The sequence below is a fragment of the Ptychodera flava genome, chromosome 5 (assembly GCF_041260155.1).
Source record: "Ptychodera flava strain L36383 chromosome 5, AS_Pfla_20210202, whole genome shotgun sequence".
Lineage (NCBI taxonomy): Eukaryota > Metazoa > Hemichordata > Enteropneusta > Ptychoderidae > Ptychodera > Ptychodera flava.
Window position 1 is genome coordinate 20,873,276 of NC_091932.1, and position 20,957 is coordinate 20,894,232.

Consider the following 20,957-nt stretch of genomic DNA (forward strand, 5'->3'; position numbering starts at 1 on the left):
ACTCGAACCTCCTCACCTAAGCTAAAGGTTGAAGTGCGAAATCATGATTTGAACTTCCCCCAAGGACGGTAAACTGCTCAAATTGGTTTTTGGAAGTTTAAACTATAGACGGGTTATTGAAGAACAAACCTTTAACAACATGCACAAATGGTATCCATGGCGTATCTGTGAGATGCAGTTTGCCAGAGTTTGCACCCAACAATCAATATAGATCTAACCCCAAATTTATTTTCGTGTGTCGTGTGTGTTTTACACGTACCTATCCACGTCCCCTTATCGGAGTTCGTTCGAGCGCCAAAGTGGGGTAAACACAAGCATTATCCAATGATTGTTCAATTTGTCCTTCATCAAGTTCAATAGCATGATCGCTTAGGCCGCAATTTGAATTTGAGTAATCATGATTGGCAGCATACATTAACATTTAGAACAGAGGTCAAATGGACATTCTGGACCCACACTTTGTGAAAATATGCGTTCTCTGTATTAAATAACATTGTTTTTCAACGTTTTTCGACCTAAAAAGGCAGTCGCTATACATTCACAGGTGTCATGTATGAGATTGGACGGAAATTAACGCCGTTCACCCGTCGAATTTCTGGAAATCTCGGAGCAAATCGAGTGCGTCCTTACCCGTAGCGTGGCTTTTTTCACATCTGCATAGTCTTACCATAATCCCCCTTTTGTAGGGGACTTTCCTCTTTAAGTAGCTTAATCAGCATAGATATGCAATTCTCTGATTTTCAGGTCCTCTTGGGCGATTTGGAATACACGAATCAAATACACCGTGTTTAAATTGTCACCAATCTGTATCGTACTGATTCTATAACACTGTCATCTCAATAAAATGCTGAAATTTTGGAATTGTGTGTCTGACATTTTACCATAGAGGTTCACCTGAGTCACCTATACAGAGGAGATAATGGTAACATTCCGACGCCATAGACATCCTTGGTACATATATCTTACCCCGCTCTTAAGACATAATATCAGACTGGACGTTTTCCGGAGACTCGTCACCGTCTCGAGTTGCGTGCCCGTTTTTCAGATCGGGAAGAATTTATCGACTTGTCTTCGAAGGATCGACGTCCAACGAATCTGGTGTATACCGATGCGCCGAAGGGACTGCTTTCAGGGAGGGCGCATGTCGTTTTGCCCTTCCGAAAGCAGACTTTTGAAAGCAACTGAAGTACATGCAATATGGTAGTTTCCTAGTTTCCTAATCACGCGAGGCAGGGCAGGTCATACCCTTGAGAATATTCTTTGGTTAAACTCTTTCTACCTATATGAAGCATGAAATGCAAAACAAAAAGTCTTCGAGTGAAATGTGAAAAAATGTGAAATCCCACAAAGTATGCGTGAAATCTGATCTTTCTAACAACGGTTATGGATAATCCAGTGTAGTAAGAAGATATAACTTACACAAAACTGACCAAACTGATCGGGGGCAAAAATATGCCTTGTTTTAACTGCCTGCCTCTCTCTCTCTCTCTCTCTCTCTCTCTCTCTCTCTCTCAAGAAATTGTCGTTTACACACTGAACAAAACACGTCGACAAGTACAAATGATAATTTGTTTAATATTTGAAAACATATCTCCAGTCAGGGATGTCAGGGAAAGGCTGACCATGAAAATATTTCCATTACCTCTTGAATGTACTATGTTTGCATATAAGCAGTGAGTTCAGTGGATGGTGTTTATTTGTGCACATACATTTCTGGTCGTAACGATAATGACACAGTTGTGACACATTCTTTTCTTGATTATAGCCTACTATATTCAAATTATCTCAATACGCTATATATTGAAATACATATATTGCAAGATTATGAATTTTATAAGTATGTTAACCGAAAACTAGACACTTACGGTGATCGGACTTTGGTGTTATGGAAGCATATGCATGAACGCCGGACGGTTTCTGTGCAAGAACGCCGGGGACGACGAGGGTATTCCAAAGTTTGAAATTAGCACCTTGGTCTGTTTTACAGAAGTTTGTAACAGAAATTCATTGTGATATCAAGATCAGACGTTGTGGTGTATTCAGAAATAGCAAGACCATAATAATCGCTGCGAGGAACCGAGGCCATACACCGCCTTCGTCAGAAAAAGAAATATCTTGACCGCCTCCTTCTTTCCATCATGACGAGCAAGCATATCCGTCACCCAATGCCGATTTTCATCATACTCGACATTGTAACCTGACCTGTCACACGGTATTTTACGAATAACCTCGTATATTTACTGCGGAGATGGCTCATTTAAAAGCCAATATTTTGGGCAGGTGAGTCTCACATTTTGCGATGTTGTCGGGTTTCCAAAACATTTTTTTTTCAATCAAGAGAACAATGTAAGAAATTACACCGACTACGACTACGACTGGGTCGACGTCACGTCTAAAACCGTTTTCACGCCATACTAATGTGTGAATTCTCTCGCCTTCCACCTGTCGACGTAAGGCTCTTTTTGACTATGCTCTTGTCCAAATTCTTGACATGACACTACGAAACCAACATTTCCGAACTGATGCCAATGTCCTGTCGATAGAAATAACTATATAGCTTAGGGCGACTGATCGCTGCAGTTACACTGCAGACAGCCCTGTTGTCATTATTACATTGTCGATGTTTATTGTTGTTTTAAAACTTGGATCTGTTCTGTATCTGTAATAATTCCTAGTCTTCCATGGTAATTTACAATAAAATTTACAAGGCTAACAACTTCGCACCAGATCATGTCTGGATGTTTGACACGGGAACTTCACAAGAACCTTGTCAACACTGTGATCACATTTTGTAAAAACAGGTCATTGTAATGACACAGTCCCAACCTGTAAATCGGGGGATTTGATTAGATGTGAAAGTCACAACAAAACACGGATATAAAAGCTCACGCTATCACCAGTATCTAATTATATAATATATATATTGAACTGAGGTCGATTAAAATATATGTTTCTGTAATAAAGGATGAATTCAGTTTTGTTCTAGATCCTGCGAAAATTTTGAGAAATTGATGTGTGCAATAGTGCCAGTCTTGTGCACTCACGGGGAGGAGAGTACGAGAGAGGATTGTCCCCCTTTCGCATCGAAAATTTTGAGAAATTGATGTGTGCAATGGTGCAATCTGAAAGGTGTTTAAATTTATTTCGCTCAAAAAATTGAGTAGCCCCCTTCTTTCTCTCCACATTTTGAGCAACCCCCATTGAAGTTTTCAATTTTTTGAGTGACCCTCTCACATTCCTCCGACCCCCAGGCCTTAAATAATGACGGCTCCCTTATCAGCATGCGAAGTTTCAGAAGACGTTCAAAGGCGCCTGTAGTTCGTTGACTACCTCTACTGCCAAGCCGCATGTGCGATGCCCCTAGTTCATCCCTCATGCGAATACATAAAGCTGGCTGAAGAAGATCTACCTGATGTAGATATTGGAGTCTTTGAACAGCGACCGTGGTGTTATTTTTTCGCAAAAGATGTGGCAAGGTTAGATTTCACCAGAACCGATAAACAAGAGCGCCACCTACAGACCACAACATATACCAGATCCTTCCTACGTTTTTAATAATAATAATAATAATAATAATAATAATAATAATAATAAACTTTATTTCGAGAACCAGCTCATATGACACACTAAAAAGACTAAAAAAGAGGGACTAAAACAAACCAACAGAGCGACAATTTAAAATTTAAAATTTAAATTTTATTAGGTATATGATTCTTTGCAGGGCTGTCGTCGCATCAGGGCCAATTCAATACACCACACCACTCTACCCCATTTCTGATGAAAGATTGACATCCATTGTATCAAGGTCCCTACATGACGTGATTACACATATAAAGAGGCAGTGACACAGAGATTCAAGAACTTGTGGTATTTGTGTTACTATTGTTAAATACTAAGCAATTTTCCTCTGCATTTTGCTGGTTGGCTGAGAAACTACCCACGAAAAGGCAAGCAACAAGGTTGGATCATACGACGCTATTCGGAACTTTGTGTCAGGATAATGCAACTTTATAAAAAGATGCAGATTATGTTGTACACGATGTGAATCATGTTCTCTTATGAAGAACGTGTGCATGCATATAACTCATGATTTTCAAAAATTGTCACATCATTCGGTTCACAAATTCATTTCAACTCTTTACATATGAGGTATATTTATCAATATGGTGATTATTTTTTACTGTCATTCACAACTCACACACAGTGACTGTGTAATTGCTAGAACCGTGTTTGTGTTAAGAATGAACGAGATGTTATACAACTATCATCAGTTTTTTTTATTTTACACACAGGACTCTGTACCACAATGTAAGACTGAACAATGGATTAAACTTGAAAGACAATTTCTATATTTCAAAAATAGAGCACCTAAAAAGGAAAGTCAATACCATGAAAATTCAAAGAATCTGGGTTTTTTTCCAGGAGGGGAATGACACAAATGTTAGTGTTCATATTCATGATTTGCAGCAACTAGGGCAATCATACACTGATACATGACAGTTTGAAAAGAAAATCACCTTACCTGGGAGTACTGCAATGACACTCCCTAGCACAATGTTAATTACACTTTGTTAGCCAATCAGGGTTACAGAAATGCAAAACTCCCTAGCACTCAGAAAAAATGTTTGAAACAAATAATTCCACAACTACACTGAGTCGAACAAAGTCCTTTGATATCTACAAAACATATCGATTACAATCATGATACAAAATGTGTTATTATAAAATAAAATTTGCAAAGTTTAGCAATGACAGAGAAGTTTTACACCTTTTTATTTCCCGCTTCACATATCTCAAGCAATATAAACAATCAAATCGAATTCCATGCCATCAATATTAAAGTTAGCACTTCAAAAAATTCAAATCACTGAATGACTGTGTAGGGCTAATATCAGAAGGTTAGCAAAATGACATATAATACCACATGTACAGCAGACGTTACCGGGACAACAAGGTGGTAAATTTTTGATAAAGTTGTTGCTTCTTTTGCTCCATAAATCAAGCATAAATGACTTTCTTCCTCTTTTCCCTAAAGTTTTATGAACTACAAAGAATTACTTTTTCCATCACAATGCACTGAGTATAGGCTGCACTGTCATTGCTGACAAATAAATTCTAGTCCGGACTGAAATTCAGTCATCAATAACAGTGTACATTACACGAATACAGGCCGTGTTGACAAGTTGATACTGGGTATTCCAATATATTTTTTTGGAGTAGAACAAGACACTGTATGTTACAGACACTGAAGAAATACTGGAAAATACATCAAAAGCTAAGACGGAAGAAGGTTTACAACTTTTTGTTGCAATTTTGAGATTTTGGAGACAGAGACTAACCTGGTGGTGGTGTAGACACTTAAGTTAAAATACTTTAAACCTTTTTGAGTTGCTGTTACCCTTACATTGCCTACTACTTTCTGCACTGTGGGCAGATTAGTACAATAAACTTGGCTAAATCAGAATCCTAAGGGGTGAACACAGTTCAGCTACATATCAGGGATAAGAAATCTTGGCACATGATTTTGCTGTGACAAAGTGTTGTGCAATGGTGACAATCAATACTTATCCATGAAATTTACACAACCACCATAAATGGCCTACATTCAAAGAAATAAACCATTAACCCTTTTCCTGCCAAGTTCATATTTCACCACCAGGTCAAGATGGTTAAATCTAATGAAACACAACGTATTCCATATGGTGTATTTTAACATAATACTGTACATTTGAAGACTGTTGAAAACATAAATACTGTAAACTTGATTTTTTTGGACTAAAGACGCTATAACAGGCCAAGCCAAGTGGGTGAAAATTTGTCATGTTTTGGCTCAATACCGTTTTTTACTGACTTGGCTGATGGGAAGTGATACAGTTATTTCTGTCTGGCAGGAAAAGGGTTGAAGGACCAGTAGCTGTAACTTTTGATGATTTTTTTCACTAAAATTGTTCGTTAAACAACTAAACTCCCTCAACAGCCAGATTGTGTACCTGTCCTACTCAAAAATGAATAGGGTAACTTCGATTTCGCTAAGATCAGAAATTATCATTATGGTGACTCTGAAACAGCTATTGGCCTGTGGATAAAATACTTGTATGCAAAGAGAAATATTGGCGTGTGGCCAGCCGACAACTTATGCTCTTTACAAGTAAATATCATCATGGGTGACAGAACACACAACAGTGGGAAGTATCTTGGAAAACAACAAAAAACTTGAATTGATATTTCCTATGAAATCTACATCAAGTATACAAAACATCTTGCATGAAGAGAGATCATTAGAGTCTAAATAAATATGGAAAAATCCTTTGAAAATGATCACAAAAGAAATATGGTCAGCTGGAGGTCTCACTTGTAAACAAAGTTTTGTTTCCAAAGGTAGTAGAAATTATCCTGGGGTGTTTTATTTGACTGTATTGTCATTGTCAAGGTAACAATGGAAGTTGGCAGGCAAAACAGTGGTTTGCATGTAAGTAATAGTAACCTAGGGAGTCATTAGGGCTACTACAGGCCCCCTAAGAAAACCTTATTTGTTGTCTCACAGGGCTTGTGTCTTTACTCGTAGACCTCTTTGGTGATCTTACTCTATCAGAATAACTATAGACCATAAATAGATTGAAATACAGAGAATGGAAAGAGTCCATTTACTGTATTGAAGTACATGTAGTTTTACATTACACAATTTGAAGAGACGAGAGGATGGGCGATAGCACCATGGCTACTTTCATTATTATTTTTTTCTGGTACAATTTATCCAAAAATGTTTTTTACCCTGACAACTAATTCTACATGAAAGAAAGTTACGGTGCACAACATCTTGACAAAGTTGCACAGTTGATCCGAAGTCTCACGAAATTTTAGTAGTTTTTACAAAGAATAGTGGCATGTGGTATACACCTAAAGAAGTGACAAAACAGTATTTTATATGCGCACTACATACATCATGTCATCCTGATGACAAATACATTATCAAATATTGACAACTATGATATTGTGCCTTTGCCTTTTTACAACTTTTTTCCCCTTTTATTCAAAAGTGCAATTAACACGAATGTTCCTATTGCTTGTGATTTCAAAATGACCACCTTTGTCTATAAATCAACAGCAAACAGTTAAAAAAAGATGAAACTGTTTCAGAAGTACGCTACGCTTCAAGGTTCTGTTCACATAAGATCAGGTTAGTTTTGTGATGCCGCGATTATAGATAGCTGAAGCAATTTGGTTAACTGGGATGTTTATTTGCTGTTACTGTCCAAGAGTTATACATGGGTGATTAAATTTACATCAATGACAGTCCCTCTTTTCACACTGCAAAGTCGTCTCTCTCTCTCTCTTTTCAGATGAAAAGAAACAATAATACAAATGGTAATCGATAAGTAATTCTTTACATAATTCAAACTTCAACACCTGATGTTGGTAAAATTAACTGGCGAGTGGTTGTATAAAATGTGGGCTTTGATAATCAACATATCAAATGAAATGAATAAATCTGGTTAATCTCCTGTCATCTTTGTGCTGCTAAAATTAACTCTCCTTACACAAGGCTTGATTTGTGATACATGTACTTACAAAATAAAATATAGCCAGGAAGGTACAGCGCCCTCTGCAGGTCAGAGACAGTCCTCTTTTGACTTTTTGGGCTGAATGCTCTTTGGTAAATGACACGAAAGTGATGACGACTGAGGAGTTGTATCTTTACTGTGTTCCTCACTGTGTTCACAGTTTGGGCAGGTCTTGTGGGTGGTGTGGTTGGACCTGTGTACAGGGAAATATGGCGTCACAAGATTTAAGAGAAAAGGAAATTGCTTTGCTATGGTAAAATGATGCTATTTTCTCAGCACAAGGTTTATGTGAAACAAAAATTTGGCTATACATATCATGTGGTTTCGTTGCATGTCTCAGTGACAAGAAAAGAGATCTGAAAGTGCAGTGGGATTAAAAAAATCTTGGTTCTCTGTTACTATATCTATGTAACAGTACACTGCTATCCTACAGGAGATGTTCGTATTCACTAGTTAGGGTAGATAACCCTCAAACAAGCCAAACACATACTCATGGGGAAGAGAACTGAACCGAGAGTACTGAAATTTTGTTCACTTTTCATCTATCATCTAAGAAAGCAGCCCGTCTCTTTCTATTTGCTCTGTAACTGATGAACCAACCACACCACTGCACGCCAGTGAAGACCGATCAGCCGCAATTAAACCAGGTATGAAGTTACAAAGTAGCCCGCCCTCTAGTGTTGACAAAATCACATTTTGAGTATTCGACAAGTATTTTCTATCTTGGAAAAAAAAACAGAGTAAAAACTGGGCGTTTCCCCCCTTCTGTTGAGTGAAAACAATAAATTACAGCAGTTATTGTATCTGTAGCTTGTAGCTTTTCCTGAGCAACTGTAGAGTAGATCTCTTCACCTGGACTTCAAAGCTTCTATGAGAAATAGTTTTTGAAGCGGTTTATGACCTCCTAGGAGACACACAGCCTCATCCACTGGAAACCATTTTCTTTCTCTCCCTGTTGAGGATAAAAAAATTACAAGATTTAGAAGAGCTGTATGATACTGGCTTAGCAGATAGCTTGCTTGATTAATAAATATACAGATCAACTACACCTAGCCATTTCAAATCCTCTTTACATGTCATCTTTGAGAAAATAACAAACTGATGTACCAGGAAGACTTACACATAAGGCATTGTCTGAGAAAAACACTTTTTTTAATATGAGGCCAAATTGTGATGATTGAAGATATCATGTTTAATCGGATGTACTGATGTAGAAAGAGTTTTAATTCTGAGGAATAAAAATTCAGCGGATTGACTATACATAAATATTTGAAAAACATGACATTTTTTGGGTCAGAACACTTTACCAAGTCACAAGACACGCATTCCAACATGTAGGACTGTGGAATTCCGGCAAGTTTGCAAGCCACGTGGTGCCAGTCAAACACAACAAGGTAGATGGTTGCTGTGATGGAATGGCACTGAATCATGCCACTTCCTGGTCATATACTTCATGTACGCATGCTGGAAACAATCTCACAAAGACATTTCCGGTAATTCTCTGTCAAAACTACTAGTAACAATTAGACGTATTTTTAGATTTGGTTATTTTTTTTCTCACTTTTCATAATGATAAGCCCTTCAAACCGGCTGTTCTACCTTGAATTAAAACACAATTGCAAGTCTGTTTTGTAAAATTTTGTCGTGGTTAACATAATCATCTGTAATTGTTGGTTGAAAACATTTCACAGAGACTAGTCTGAATTCTTGGCGGTAGCAGGTTGGTTTGTTTGGTGCATCTTCACTAAAAAATATCAAACAGGTCACAATGAAGGAAAGAATTTCTGTGAAAGGCATTGATATCAAATGCACCTAAAATATTCACACACCAAAGTGGTGGGGGAGTAGTCCCAGACCATCCCTTGCTGTTTTTATGATGGATGATACACAGGTAATCTGTCTATTCTTTACAAAAACATTTCTTGTGAATGCTAGATGCCCAGGGCCCTGATAACAATATTACACAATCCAATATCACTGGGAAATTGTTTATCTATGCATATACAAAAATAAAGTGGTAAATATAAAAAATCTCTAATCGCCCAAATCACTAAATGTTTGCTTGTTGTACATTTTTCTTCTGGCATGTGGATTGAAGTATATTTCTGTAAGTCCTAACAAAGATATTAAAATTTGGAAGCCTTGTTTGTTTTCATATTTCAAAATTCACCAGTATAGCAGATTATTAGAATTGGTAGGAATTTTTCTTGTTCAAATATCTGCCAAGCTGCACATTTCTATTACATAAGGTTTGTAATTATTTGCAGAGTGTGGGTGTTACTATTCATGGACGTGGGTGTTAGCTTGTTTGTTGTGCCCCTATCCTCCACAACGATTGGATTCACATAAATCTTACTTTAACCCTTTGAGTGCTATAATTTTTCCCACTAGAATTTTAGTGCAACATTTTACCAAATTTTATGAATTTTTCTGTAATTTTTTTAAAATTTTTGGACCAAATGAAAATCACATTTGCTTGGCTACAGTTCTTTATCAAAATGTAGGCAAAAATCTGGAAAAATTTGACTGAGGTATATTTTGTAAAGGCCACAAAAATTGAATTTGGCGCCCAAAGGCTTAAATGAATCCCTTATGGAGAAAAAACTAAAGTATAGTTTGCATTTGATTGAGATAAGACTCACAGTTCAGCCATTTTTTTTACAAAACCTAGAGATATATGACCTTTGACATTTAGTCTTACATCCTTGTTCAACATGTTGCACATGTTACAAACAGTGCACTTTTTTCCCTGACCCTATCTGGTCACACGACCCTACTTTAACATGTACATCAAAGAGTACAATGCTGGTCTGAGTTTGTTACAGATACAAGTACATTACTTGATTGAAACATTGTGTTGATACTCAACTACACAGGATGCCAGGATGGGTCAAACACCACATGTTCTCTAAGTATTAAACTTTTCAACAATGAAACATCTTACTTAACATAAAGATATCTTTCAGTCAATAAATTTGATATTAAGTTTTACTATTGTGAATGCTTGAATACTCTCTTCAACCAAATAAAACTTCACCAAGAAGAAGGCTAGACTACTTCTATGCATGGAAACTAAAGTCTTTGCTTCAGCCATACTTCTGTGAAGATAACCCTTCTGAGTCTAATAGCTCTTCTCTTCAATCACCAACTTTGGTCCAAACTAATTCTTCAGGTGAACTGAGGCGAAACGATATGTATGTGTACAAAAGGGTGAGGGGAATGGGGTGACAGACAAGGCAGGAGAACGTTGGAGAGAGACTGATGCACAACTGTATACACAGACGACAGAAAATAAAGGTTTTGGCTCAAAATATTACATCAGTCTACTGGTATGCATAAGAAATCAATATTAAAACCCTTTGAGTGTAACCCTTACAAAATATACCTCAGTCAATTTTTATCAGATGTTTGCCAAAATTTTGATAAAGAACTATGGCCAATGAAATGTTATGTTCATTTGGTCAAAATAATAAAAAAAATTACAGAATAGTTCATAAAAATGGGTAAAATTGTTGCACTAAAATTTTGGTTGGAAAAAATATGGCACTCAAAGGGTTAACCCTAATCCTGCTAGACAGTTTCACTTCCCTTTTTCAGTGAAATGCACTAAGCCATATCTTTACTTTTATGTAAACATTTATTTTACAGACTTGGTATGCTACATTATAAAAGTTAAAATTTTTTTTTGTCATCTAGATTTAGGGAGGAGGGAGGGGTTAAATATTCAATTTTTTGTTGAAATGCAAGTATACAGGACCCTTTATGCCTCTCTGGTTTTTAGCAACATGACAGGAAAAGGGCTGAAACAATCATGACTTAGGGGAACTTATCAGTGTCATCCTGGAACCCATCCATTATTCTTACTTCAGAAAAAGAAACATGAAGGATATTTGAAGCTGAGTGCAGGTATGCCCGTACATGTGATAAACCCATAACATCAAAATCTGCCAAAATGCGCCAGCAATTCAGTATTGATGAAAGTCAAGAATGAAAAGTGGCCGGCGTTTGGTTATCATTGCAATGCACATGACCAGCTGTTGTTGCTGAGTCGTGCAAAATGAAACTGACACAGATGAATTAATCTTCATCACCTACTGCCTGATACCATCACACCCTGTGAGACGTATATGTGGTATTTTCATTATTGAATGATAAAATATGGACAATTATGACCGTAAGTGTATTGCATCTAAATGAATCCCTTCTGATATGAAGTCTAAAAAATTCACTCTTTCATTATTAGGTCAGCGCTAGGTTTACTTTTGCATTAATAATACCCTTTTCAGCAAGGAAAACAATATGAATATTTCACTAGGACAAAAATGGCTGACTTCATTCCTCTTTGAATAGGATGTGCAGCAAGCCTCAGATAGAAAATAGTTCCCCAGAATGGAAGCCCCTTTGCTGATTTCCATATCTCATTCATAGCACTGTTGATGTGAATATTTCACCAGGACAAAAATGGTTGATACATTTCTATGATATACCACCACCATTTTTTTCCTGCAACTTATGACTATATAGGAATGAAAGCAATCATTTGGCAAGATTTGCCAACCCCTTTCACTGTACCTATTGGTATGAGTCTATAATTGGATGAGAACACACGTAAATATTACATGTAAAGACTTGAAATATCTTGTGTTCATGAGTCCCCATGTGGATTTAAGAGTCAACTTGGTGACAGACGTTGACAAGTGTGAATGAGTTTTGAGAAACGTTTTCAGATGCGGACATCTTGATGCAGTTCTGAATCAAGATCTTGTCTCCACAGCCTAAAGGCAACCTCATCTGCGATGCATTAGGGTCCTTTGTGCTTTGCGACAGACATGAATCACTAATTGGAAAGCCTACATATATTAATTGCATTCACCGGTACCGCCAAAGTAATTTATTCAGGGTGACTGTAATCCAATCAAAATTGCTCCTTGTGGAGAGAGCGATTCTGGCAACATGCCAAAGAGTTATGTGTTTGTTGAAGTCATCTTTTGACCTCTTTATTGAGTTTGTTTCAACACACAAGTTATTGGCGGTGTAATGTTGGCGTACAAGGCATCACTGGTATTATAATTTGTTGATAAATTATTTTAGCTGATATGGAAAGAAAGGCAGCAATGATTTGGACTCCTATCTTGCACAGAAGAACGTTAAAAAATATTGCATTGGTTTTTGATGAAAAAAGATGGCATGGATGCACTTTAATGAAAAAAAATTGCCTTCATTAAACTGTGGTTATCATCAATTAAGGGATTTTAATTGTCCAGTCCTTCACATCAAGGAAGAATGTGACATTATAAAATACTGCAGAATTAGTTTAGTCTGGCTGGATGGGTCTTTTTCACAAATTTGCTTGGAAAAAAAAATACTATAAATTGAAAGTACATGATATCTGTAGTATCACTTGTCTGAACTGGGCATTTATAATCATAATCTCCTTGTGTGTCAGAATTTCAACTGAATGTGCACACATTCCTGTATTATTTTTACTAGGCAGAAGATTTTGTGAACTAGAAAACAAAACATAGGGCCAAAGTCCCTGAAGCTACTATAGACATGGATACAAAATTAAGTATTTCCTGACTGTATGAAATTATCTCACTAAGGTCATCCTAGGGACTTGTAAACCAAATATTAAAGCTGTCTGACCAGCGGTTTTGAAAAAACAAGCGACTCAACAGTTGACAGAGCTCTGCTGTGTTATGTAGAGAATAACCTTTTGTGACACATGTATTGATGAAGAAGGTGGATATCTTTGATAGCTCATTTCAGGATGGCCTGACCAAAAATGGAAAAAAAATCCGTAAAAATACAGATTTGAATATTTCATCAAAATTTTAATAAATCTAAGTTGAGTTATCCCTATCTGAAGAAGATTTTTTACCAAAAACGCCTTTTTTGATGCTAATTTGCATATTTTCAACAATATCAAAAATTAATAAAAAGTGTTTCTCAAAATCATATATTTTATCCACATAACAAATATCAAATCAGTAAGTACTGCAGTTCTCAAGATATTTGAGTGGACGGACGCCTCACAAACGGACATACACAGCAAAGACTTGTTTATAAATAGATAGATCTAGTATGGATAATCACATAGTGGTAGCATACGTGTACATGCATTACATACTGTATGTATACAACATACATACATACATACATACAGACTGACGGTGGACGCCGGACGGATACCCATCCCAATAGCTTATAGACTATATTAGTCTATAGTAGCTAATAAACGAGAATTAATTACATTCTAATTAAAGTAAACAAGACTTGCTTAAATCAAGATTTACGTCATAAAAAAACAGCATATCTGTCAGGTTATAAAGAATCTTAAGCTGGTTATCTTTATCAGTATTTCAATCCTATTAACCAAGCACATTTTAACTTTCAAATTTACATTGTAAGTAAGTTCTGTTGAATAAGTTGAGACTGTACGTACTCAGAGAAAGCACACTGAAGAGACAAATGTTTGAAACTTAAGAAGTTCAAGGTCATCAAAAGCATTATAAGGAATCATGTAACACTTTCATTGCACTGTTTACACAGATTGCATAATTGCTATAAATAGCACATGAGGAATCTTACAGCCCAGCTTTACCATAAAAACCCTATCACTTTGACCACTCTTTTTAATTGACCACTCTATTTTTTTTCTCAAAATGTAATTTTATTTTATCCTTACCAAGTCAACCATAAATGGAAATTAGAACTTTCTCTATAACATACAGGGCACAATAAATGACGGTTCAGAATATGTCAAAGTTGGGATTCAGGAAAGTTGCCTTTACGTGTTTTAATCCTCCAAGATGGTAAGCATTTCACTATGAACTGTCAAAAAAAGTTGAACTTTCTGATTATCCTACACTAAAATTATATTGGCTTTGATGATTTCCTAATTGATTCAATTATTTAAAATCATATTAATTATTTTTTTCTGGGTGAATTGATAGGGTTTATACAGTACAAGAATTACATACAATGTAAGTCAAATTTGACCAAAAATCTCAAAAAAATTCCTTAAAAATACACATTTGCATATTTCATCACAATTTGAACAAATCTAAGTTGGGTTATCCTTAGGGACCTGTATAATAAATAACAAAGCTGTCTGACCAGCGGTTATGAAGAAGAAGATTTTTTACCAAAAACGCCTTTTTTGGCATTAATTTGCCTATTTTCAACAATATCAAAAATAAAAAAAAACTAGTTTCTCAAAATCATATTTTTCATCTACACAACAAATATCAAATCAGTGAGTACTGCGGTTCTCAAGATGTTTGAGTGGACGGACGCCTCACAAACGGACATACATACATACATACATACATACAGACTGACGACAGACGCCCGACGGATACCCATCCCAATAGCTTCTATAGACTATAGTCTATAGTAGCTAAAAAGTAAATTAAAAATCCAAGTCGTCACATCATTTTGTGTGAAACTTACAGTGGTTTGCGTTGAACTGCTGGCAAAATGGGAACTAGACGTACTGTCTAAATTGAGAAGTTGCCAACACTCTATAATTATTGCCTACGCGGTAATATCGGTCAACCACAAAAAAATCAACTTTGCGAAAGTTGAAACTTTGTCTGGAAGGAGGTAACGCGTAGTCAAAACAATACCACACATCCACACACATCCCACTAACTGTCCATAACGCATCATTTGCAAACATTGTTTGTGCGAATCTGGTGGAGTTGTTTTGAGTACGTCTGACCTCCTTCCAGACAATGTTTCAACTTTTGCAGAGTTGATTTCTTTATAGTCAACTGATATTACCACAAGACAAAAGTTACACCTGACAGCATCAGCTGGTTTTCTGTATCACCATTGGTTCAATGCAAACCACTGTACAGGGCTCGAATACTTTTTTTCAACCACCTGTCCACTGGACAAGTCAAAATAAAAAGTACCTGTCCCAGTGAGAAAAGTACCTGTCCAAAATGGCATAATTTATTCTAAGAAACTATACTAGTTTCAATTAAATTCAACAAACCCATGCCTGTATCATATGCAAAGTGGCGTAACAGCGGTGTCGAGATAGCCCTGAGAATCTCCCAATCTAAGAGATTTGAGACGTGACCTTAGATAAATCAATATGGCTGCCTCCTGTACCGGTAAACAGTGATTAGATATTATGAATTTTCTTTTACTTTTTTCTCTGACAGGTAAATATCCAAATAATGATTTTCAAAATTGTAAAAGGTATATACTGTAACAGCGTTTCCGTTTACGCAAAATCCTGCGTATTTTATGCAAAATAGTCTGAAATACGCAAAAAAAATCATGACTGCATAAACTAAGGCATTGAGAAATGCCGCCCCTTGACACGGACATACTTGACTCGCACTACATTGCCTCAACGTGGTTCAATGCAGGACAAAAATAGAACATATGCACCTGCTTGCAAGTGACATTTATCATGATGCAACATTTAGACTTTAGCGGACGGCAACTCTTTATGAAACTTTGTATTTCATCATCACAAAGCATCGTGTCATTCAGTTCTGTATAGACAATGACACTACAGATGCAAAAAATTCGAGAATCCATCGAGTCTACGTTGTTGGTAACACAATACAGTTAATCATGGTCATTAGGTCGCATGTTATTCGGAAAGTGTTTACAGGTGACGATTTACACTCTGTAGGGTTGCATCTTGAGAGGTCCGCTGGACTTTGATCAGTATCTGCTTTTTGTTGGCCCTTTGAAAACACTAATTTCATTGTCAGACAGTATTTTCTTTGAAACTTGAACATGAAGTCATTAGGCTGCTCAACGATCATATACGAGACATGCATCACGGCATTGCAAGCGTTCAGCTACTACACCTTGAAGCCCCCCACGTTAGTGTTTTTTGTTAATAGAGCATGCGCATTAAAGGAAACCCCTAAGTTCGACAGAAAAGACTGCCCAACTCATTTCAGATACCGATTCCTACCGACACCGTACGAGTTGTTGATACAGTTTACGCTAATAAGAACCAAGTTGCATAAAATCGTACGCAAGTTTTGAAATTGTAATGGAAACGCTGTTATATAATTTAAACTTATGAATATTTGCTGTAGTCAATAGCTTGAAATACTGGTTGCAGGCTGAAAAAACCTACCTGTCCACTTGGACAAGTACTTTTCAAAACTACCTGTCCCAGGCCAAATTTCACTTGTCCGGGACAGGCAGACAGGTAATATTTCGAGCCATGCTGTAAGAAAAGAAGCTAACTTACAGTTCTTTTTAGACATACACAGCAAATTTATCATGTTTTGAATTCAAGATTCTAAGATGCATCACCAGTATCAAAGAAGATACAGTCAATGGATGCATCCAATATATTGGTTAAATCAATGACACTGTGTATGCGGGTACGTTGGTAAAACACAGCATTGTCATTTCAGTTTTCTTAAGCCACTCTCATCCAATCAAGATCAGCTGATAGACTCAATAGTTCATAAAGAACTCCACTGTACGAGGTATGTAAGGGTGCCAGAAATCGACAAGTGCGGGGCCAAAGTGAGGGCCAGCACAATCAAAGTGCGAGCGAATGTGAGGGCTTGAAGTGAGGGGTGCCTTGAACCGATCAAATTTGGGCTCAGGCATACGAAAAATGAGAGTCAAAGTCGTTTTCAACGTTGAATGAAAACTTACTATCTCCAGAACACAGTCGCGGGGCGGCTCTGTGAACAGTTGAACGTCTGAGCGCGGAACGGGTACACGATGACATGCGTACAGATCCATGACCCATTACATCACTTCCGTCTTTTTCGTTAACCTTTTCGTGTTTTTTAGTCATTGCATTTCAAATATCACAGTTATCCTTTTTATTATTAATACATGCAACTCAAGGGAGCGATACTTCTTCTGGTACCATTGTACGACTATAGCGCAACTGATAACTGTGACTTCAGTCAAACCAGTTCACGACCTGGTCACGTGAACTCTGATACTGTTTATCCGACATGGCGTCGTATGCGGAGTTTTTGCCGGAGAATTTTCGAAGAAAGAGGAAACTTTTTTGAAGAAATTTTAGAGTGGCTTGTTCACCAGATAAAGTAAGATCATGCCTTGAAATAAACATTAACTCTGTGACAGGCATGTAGGATGCCAAAGAAATTTTGTGCATTTACGTTTTACACTATCGCCTACTCATTGCCGGGACTAGTTCAGGAAACGGACACACACAAGCAAGAAATGCCGTTCAAACAATAAATACATTTATTACATGAGAAAAACTATGTGCAAAATTGATAAAACATTAACGAAAGAAATTCAAAGAATTTTCAGTTCATGCGCGGAAGAAACTTCGGATGTCGCGTTTGTCGATACAATTGCCCTCTTCATCGAAGTCAAACCCGTCGAAGTCTATATCGTCATCTTCCCCCTTGTAATCAAACACGAGTCCTACGGCTTCATTTGAGAAGTCATCATCGAGTACCGGAATCTCCTCGGAAATCATGATGTCTTCAGTTCCGTCGAGCGCATTCGCGATACCCGTGGAAAGGAACGATTTTTTCACCACGTGAAATGAGCGAATCGTACTTGATCGACACGTTCAAAAACTCGACTATCGTAATGTTCATGTTATGGTAGCCAAATGGCATTGAAATATTCGATTCGTACTTGATCAAGATGTTCAAAAATCTGCTTATTTTGACAGTAGCAAAATGACAGTTACGAAAAGACGGTATTGTACTAGATCGAGACGCTCAAAAACCCAACTCTTATAATGTTCATTTACATAGCGAAATCCAAGTGGAATTTTATCGCCAGGAACGATAGAACCGTTCCCGATTGAAATGTTCCAACATCAAATAATAGTGTGCTTGTTTTGAGGTTTGATACTTCACTTTGGCACTTGTTTGTGACTTCGATAAGCAACATAGGTGTCTTGGATATCCTTGTCTCATTACATGACAATGGCTGTATTGTTCCAGTCAGAATTTGGGTGTACCCCTTGGGGGCGTTATAAACGAACTAACAGCCAATTACGAATCGATAAAATAATCCTGGGGGGCGTTATAATCGGGCGGGGTTTTAGAATCGGAGGAATACGGTACAACAACTTAATAAAAGACTTAGTCGATCGTAAGAAAGGTGGTGTTGAAACATATTTCAACTGAACGCAGTGGCTACTATTTCCCAGTAAAATACGTAACTCACTCTCTCTCTCTCTCTCTCTCTCTCTCTCTCTCTCTCTCTCTCTCTCTCTCTCTCAGCTTGTATAAAAGTCGAAAGTTTTTGCTTCCGAAGGGGCGCACGCATAAAATACTGAACGTGTAACTAAAACTCACCGTTGAAAATTTTCTGACTTTCAAAATTAAGCCGGTTGTACTGTCAACAATAAATAAGACTTGGGTCTTGGGGACTTTAGTCCAAAGGTTAGTTTTCTGTTAATTAGTTGTAGTTAGGTTTGCAGTGTTTGCCCCATAAGCCAGCGACTAATGAGAAACCACATCACTCGGGTTTCGAAACGCAAGCGTCAAAGGGCCACTCTATCAACTTTGTAACACCATAGGTCCGGCTGCGTCTCGCCATAAGCTTTCCCCACACAAACAAAACGTTACCGTACACACCAATCTAAACTTCCCTACAAATATCTGAAGCGAAACAAACATTTCAATAACACAAAAATCGGATAAGAATGTAGGAACACATGCATTTTCGAAACGAATCAACACACAAACTCGACACAAAAACATTTTGGATAGTTAGGTGGGGAGCCTCTCTCACATTCTTTGCATTCGAGTCAGTCCTTGAAAGTCGGGTTTGACGAGAATTGTAAGGTGGTGAAATCTCCGATATATATCGGATATTTACCCGCGATTTGACAGAATCTAGTATCGAAGCTAGAGTCATTTCTTAGAAGTCGGGTTTGGCCAGAACTGTATATATATATAGTGTATAGTTGGCCAGAACTATATATATCAGATATTTACTTGCTATTTGACAAAATCTAGTATTCTCTAGTATCGAAGCTAGAGACAATCCTTGGAAGTCGGGTTTGGCAAGAAGTGTGAGGTGGTGAAATCTCTGATACATTCGGATATTTGATTGCAATTTGACAGAATCCAGTATCGTCTAGTATCGAAGCTAGAGTCAGTCCTTGGAAGTCGGGTTTGGCCAGAACTGTAAGGCACAGTGCAAGTCATACTAGTATCGTTTAGTATCGATATTTGTGGAGAAGGGAAATTCGTCTTGGTGTGACTGATGGAAAGACAAGCAGACACGATGTGTTCTGTAATTCTGCTACAACACACACATTTTATTCCGTGGTTCTACTTTTATATATACACCAAAGCATAGACCCTCGAGAATAACGGGACAGGCAACTGCTGTGTTTTTTTGTGCGATCTATCTTGGAATATATTAAGTTTATTTGCCAAGCGGTCCCCGACAACAATACTTCGTACTTAACACTGAATCTCATTAACGATCAAACTGACGTTCTGAATATGTACACTTTGCTCTTGCATGGCACGTTCCGAGTAATGACACAGAGAATTTTGAGGTTTTTTTATACCAGTCATGGTGAATGTTCTGGTAACGATGAAGATCACAGTTTTTCTCGAGGGTCTATGACCAAAGTTAAATGTCAAAGTTGACATAAAATAAAAAACAACGGAAAGGTCAGATTTGCATATTGTGGCTTCATTTAACTAACAAATAAACTAATAGATAAACTGACGCTGTGAAATCGTCATTAGTATGTGTACAGAACCCTGGATAATAAACAGAAAGTATACTATCTGTTTTGCATTATTTCTGTCGGATTTCCATTCCCGACAATATTAGAGTCCCCAAATCGCCGATAAATATCGGGTAAATATCGGAGATTTCACAGATCCGAGTGCCGAGGCACAGGGCAAGTCATTCTTGTATCGTCTAATATCGATATTAGGGTACCACATCGCCGAAAAATATAGAATAAATATCGGAGATTTCACAGATCTGGCGTGCCGAGGCACAGGGCAAGTCATTCAAGTATCGTCTAATATCGATATTAGAATCCCCAATCGCCGATCGTCGATTTAACAGACCAGGCATGCCATTGCACCAAGCAATATACTCTGGTATAGTGTAGTATCGATATTACAGTCCCCCCAAACGCCAGTGAATATCGGCAGTTACACAGACGCGGCTTCCCATGGGACAACCGCAGTTCATTCTATCGTCTAGTCCCGAAATCGTCGATATGTCAAACTTCGATACTAGATTGTAAATATCCGTTATTTTAAAAATTGTGCAAAGTCGCACCTTCCTGTGAGTCGAGAGACACTTGAGATTTTGAACGACGTGATCAGTCGTGTGTCATTGTCATGGCATTAATTTCAATAACGATAATCGCCCGATGGGATTGTCTCAAGTTTAAAAGCTTTACAAGAAAGTGTT

At 37.4% G+C, this 20,957-nt stretch overlaps 1 protein-coding gene and 1 long non-coding RNA gene across 3 annotated transcripts in view; one reads left to right on the forward strand and one right to left on the reverse strand.

Annotated features, from left to right (window-relative positions):
* The first annotated feature begins 634 nt into the window (after positions 1-634).
* Positions 635-4,492, forward strand: LOC139133245 (uncharacterized). The gene is made up of 2 exons (XR_011552550.1): positions 635-2,450; positions 3,722-4,492. It is a non-coding gene; the product is annotated as an uncharacterized lncRNA (long non-coding RNA).
* LOC139133239 (diphosphoinositol polyphosphate phosphohydrolase 1-like) overlaps positions 4,254-20,957 on the reverse strand; it is a 58,567-nt gene continuing 41,863 nt past the window's right edge. Inside the window, exons 4-5 of one of the 2 annotated variants that reach the window (XM_070699736.1) lie at positions 8,415-8,514; positions 4,254-7,755 (exon numbers count right to left, since the gene is read on the reverse strand). In XM_070699736.1, coding sequence (XP_070555837.1) covers positions 7,611-7,755; positions 8,415-8,514 — 245 coding nt within the window. In that variant the 3' untranslated portion in view covers positions 4,254-7,610. Of the gene's footprint in view, positions 8,515-20,957 lie in introns of both variants that reach the window. The other variant, XM_070699737.1, reaches the window with a different exon arrangement.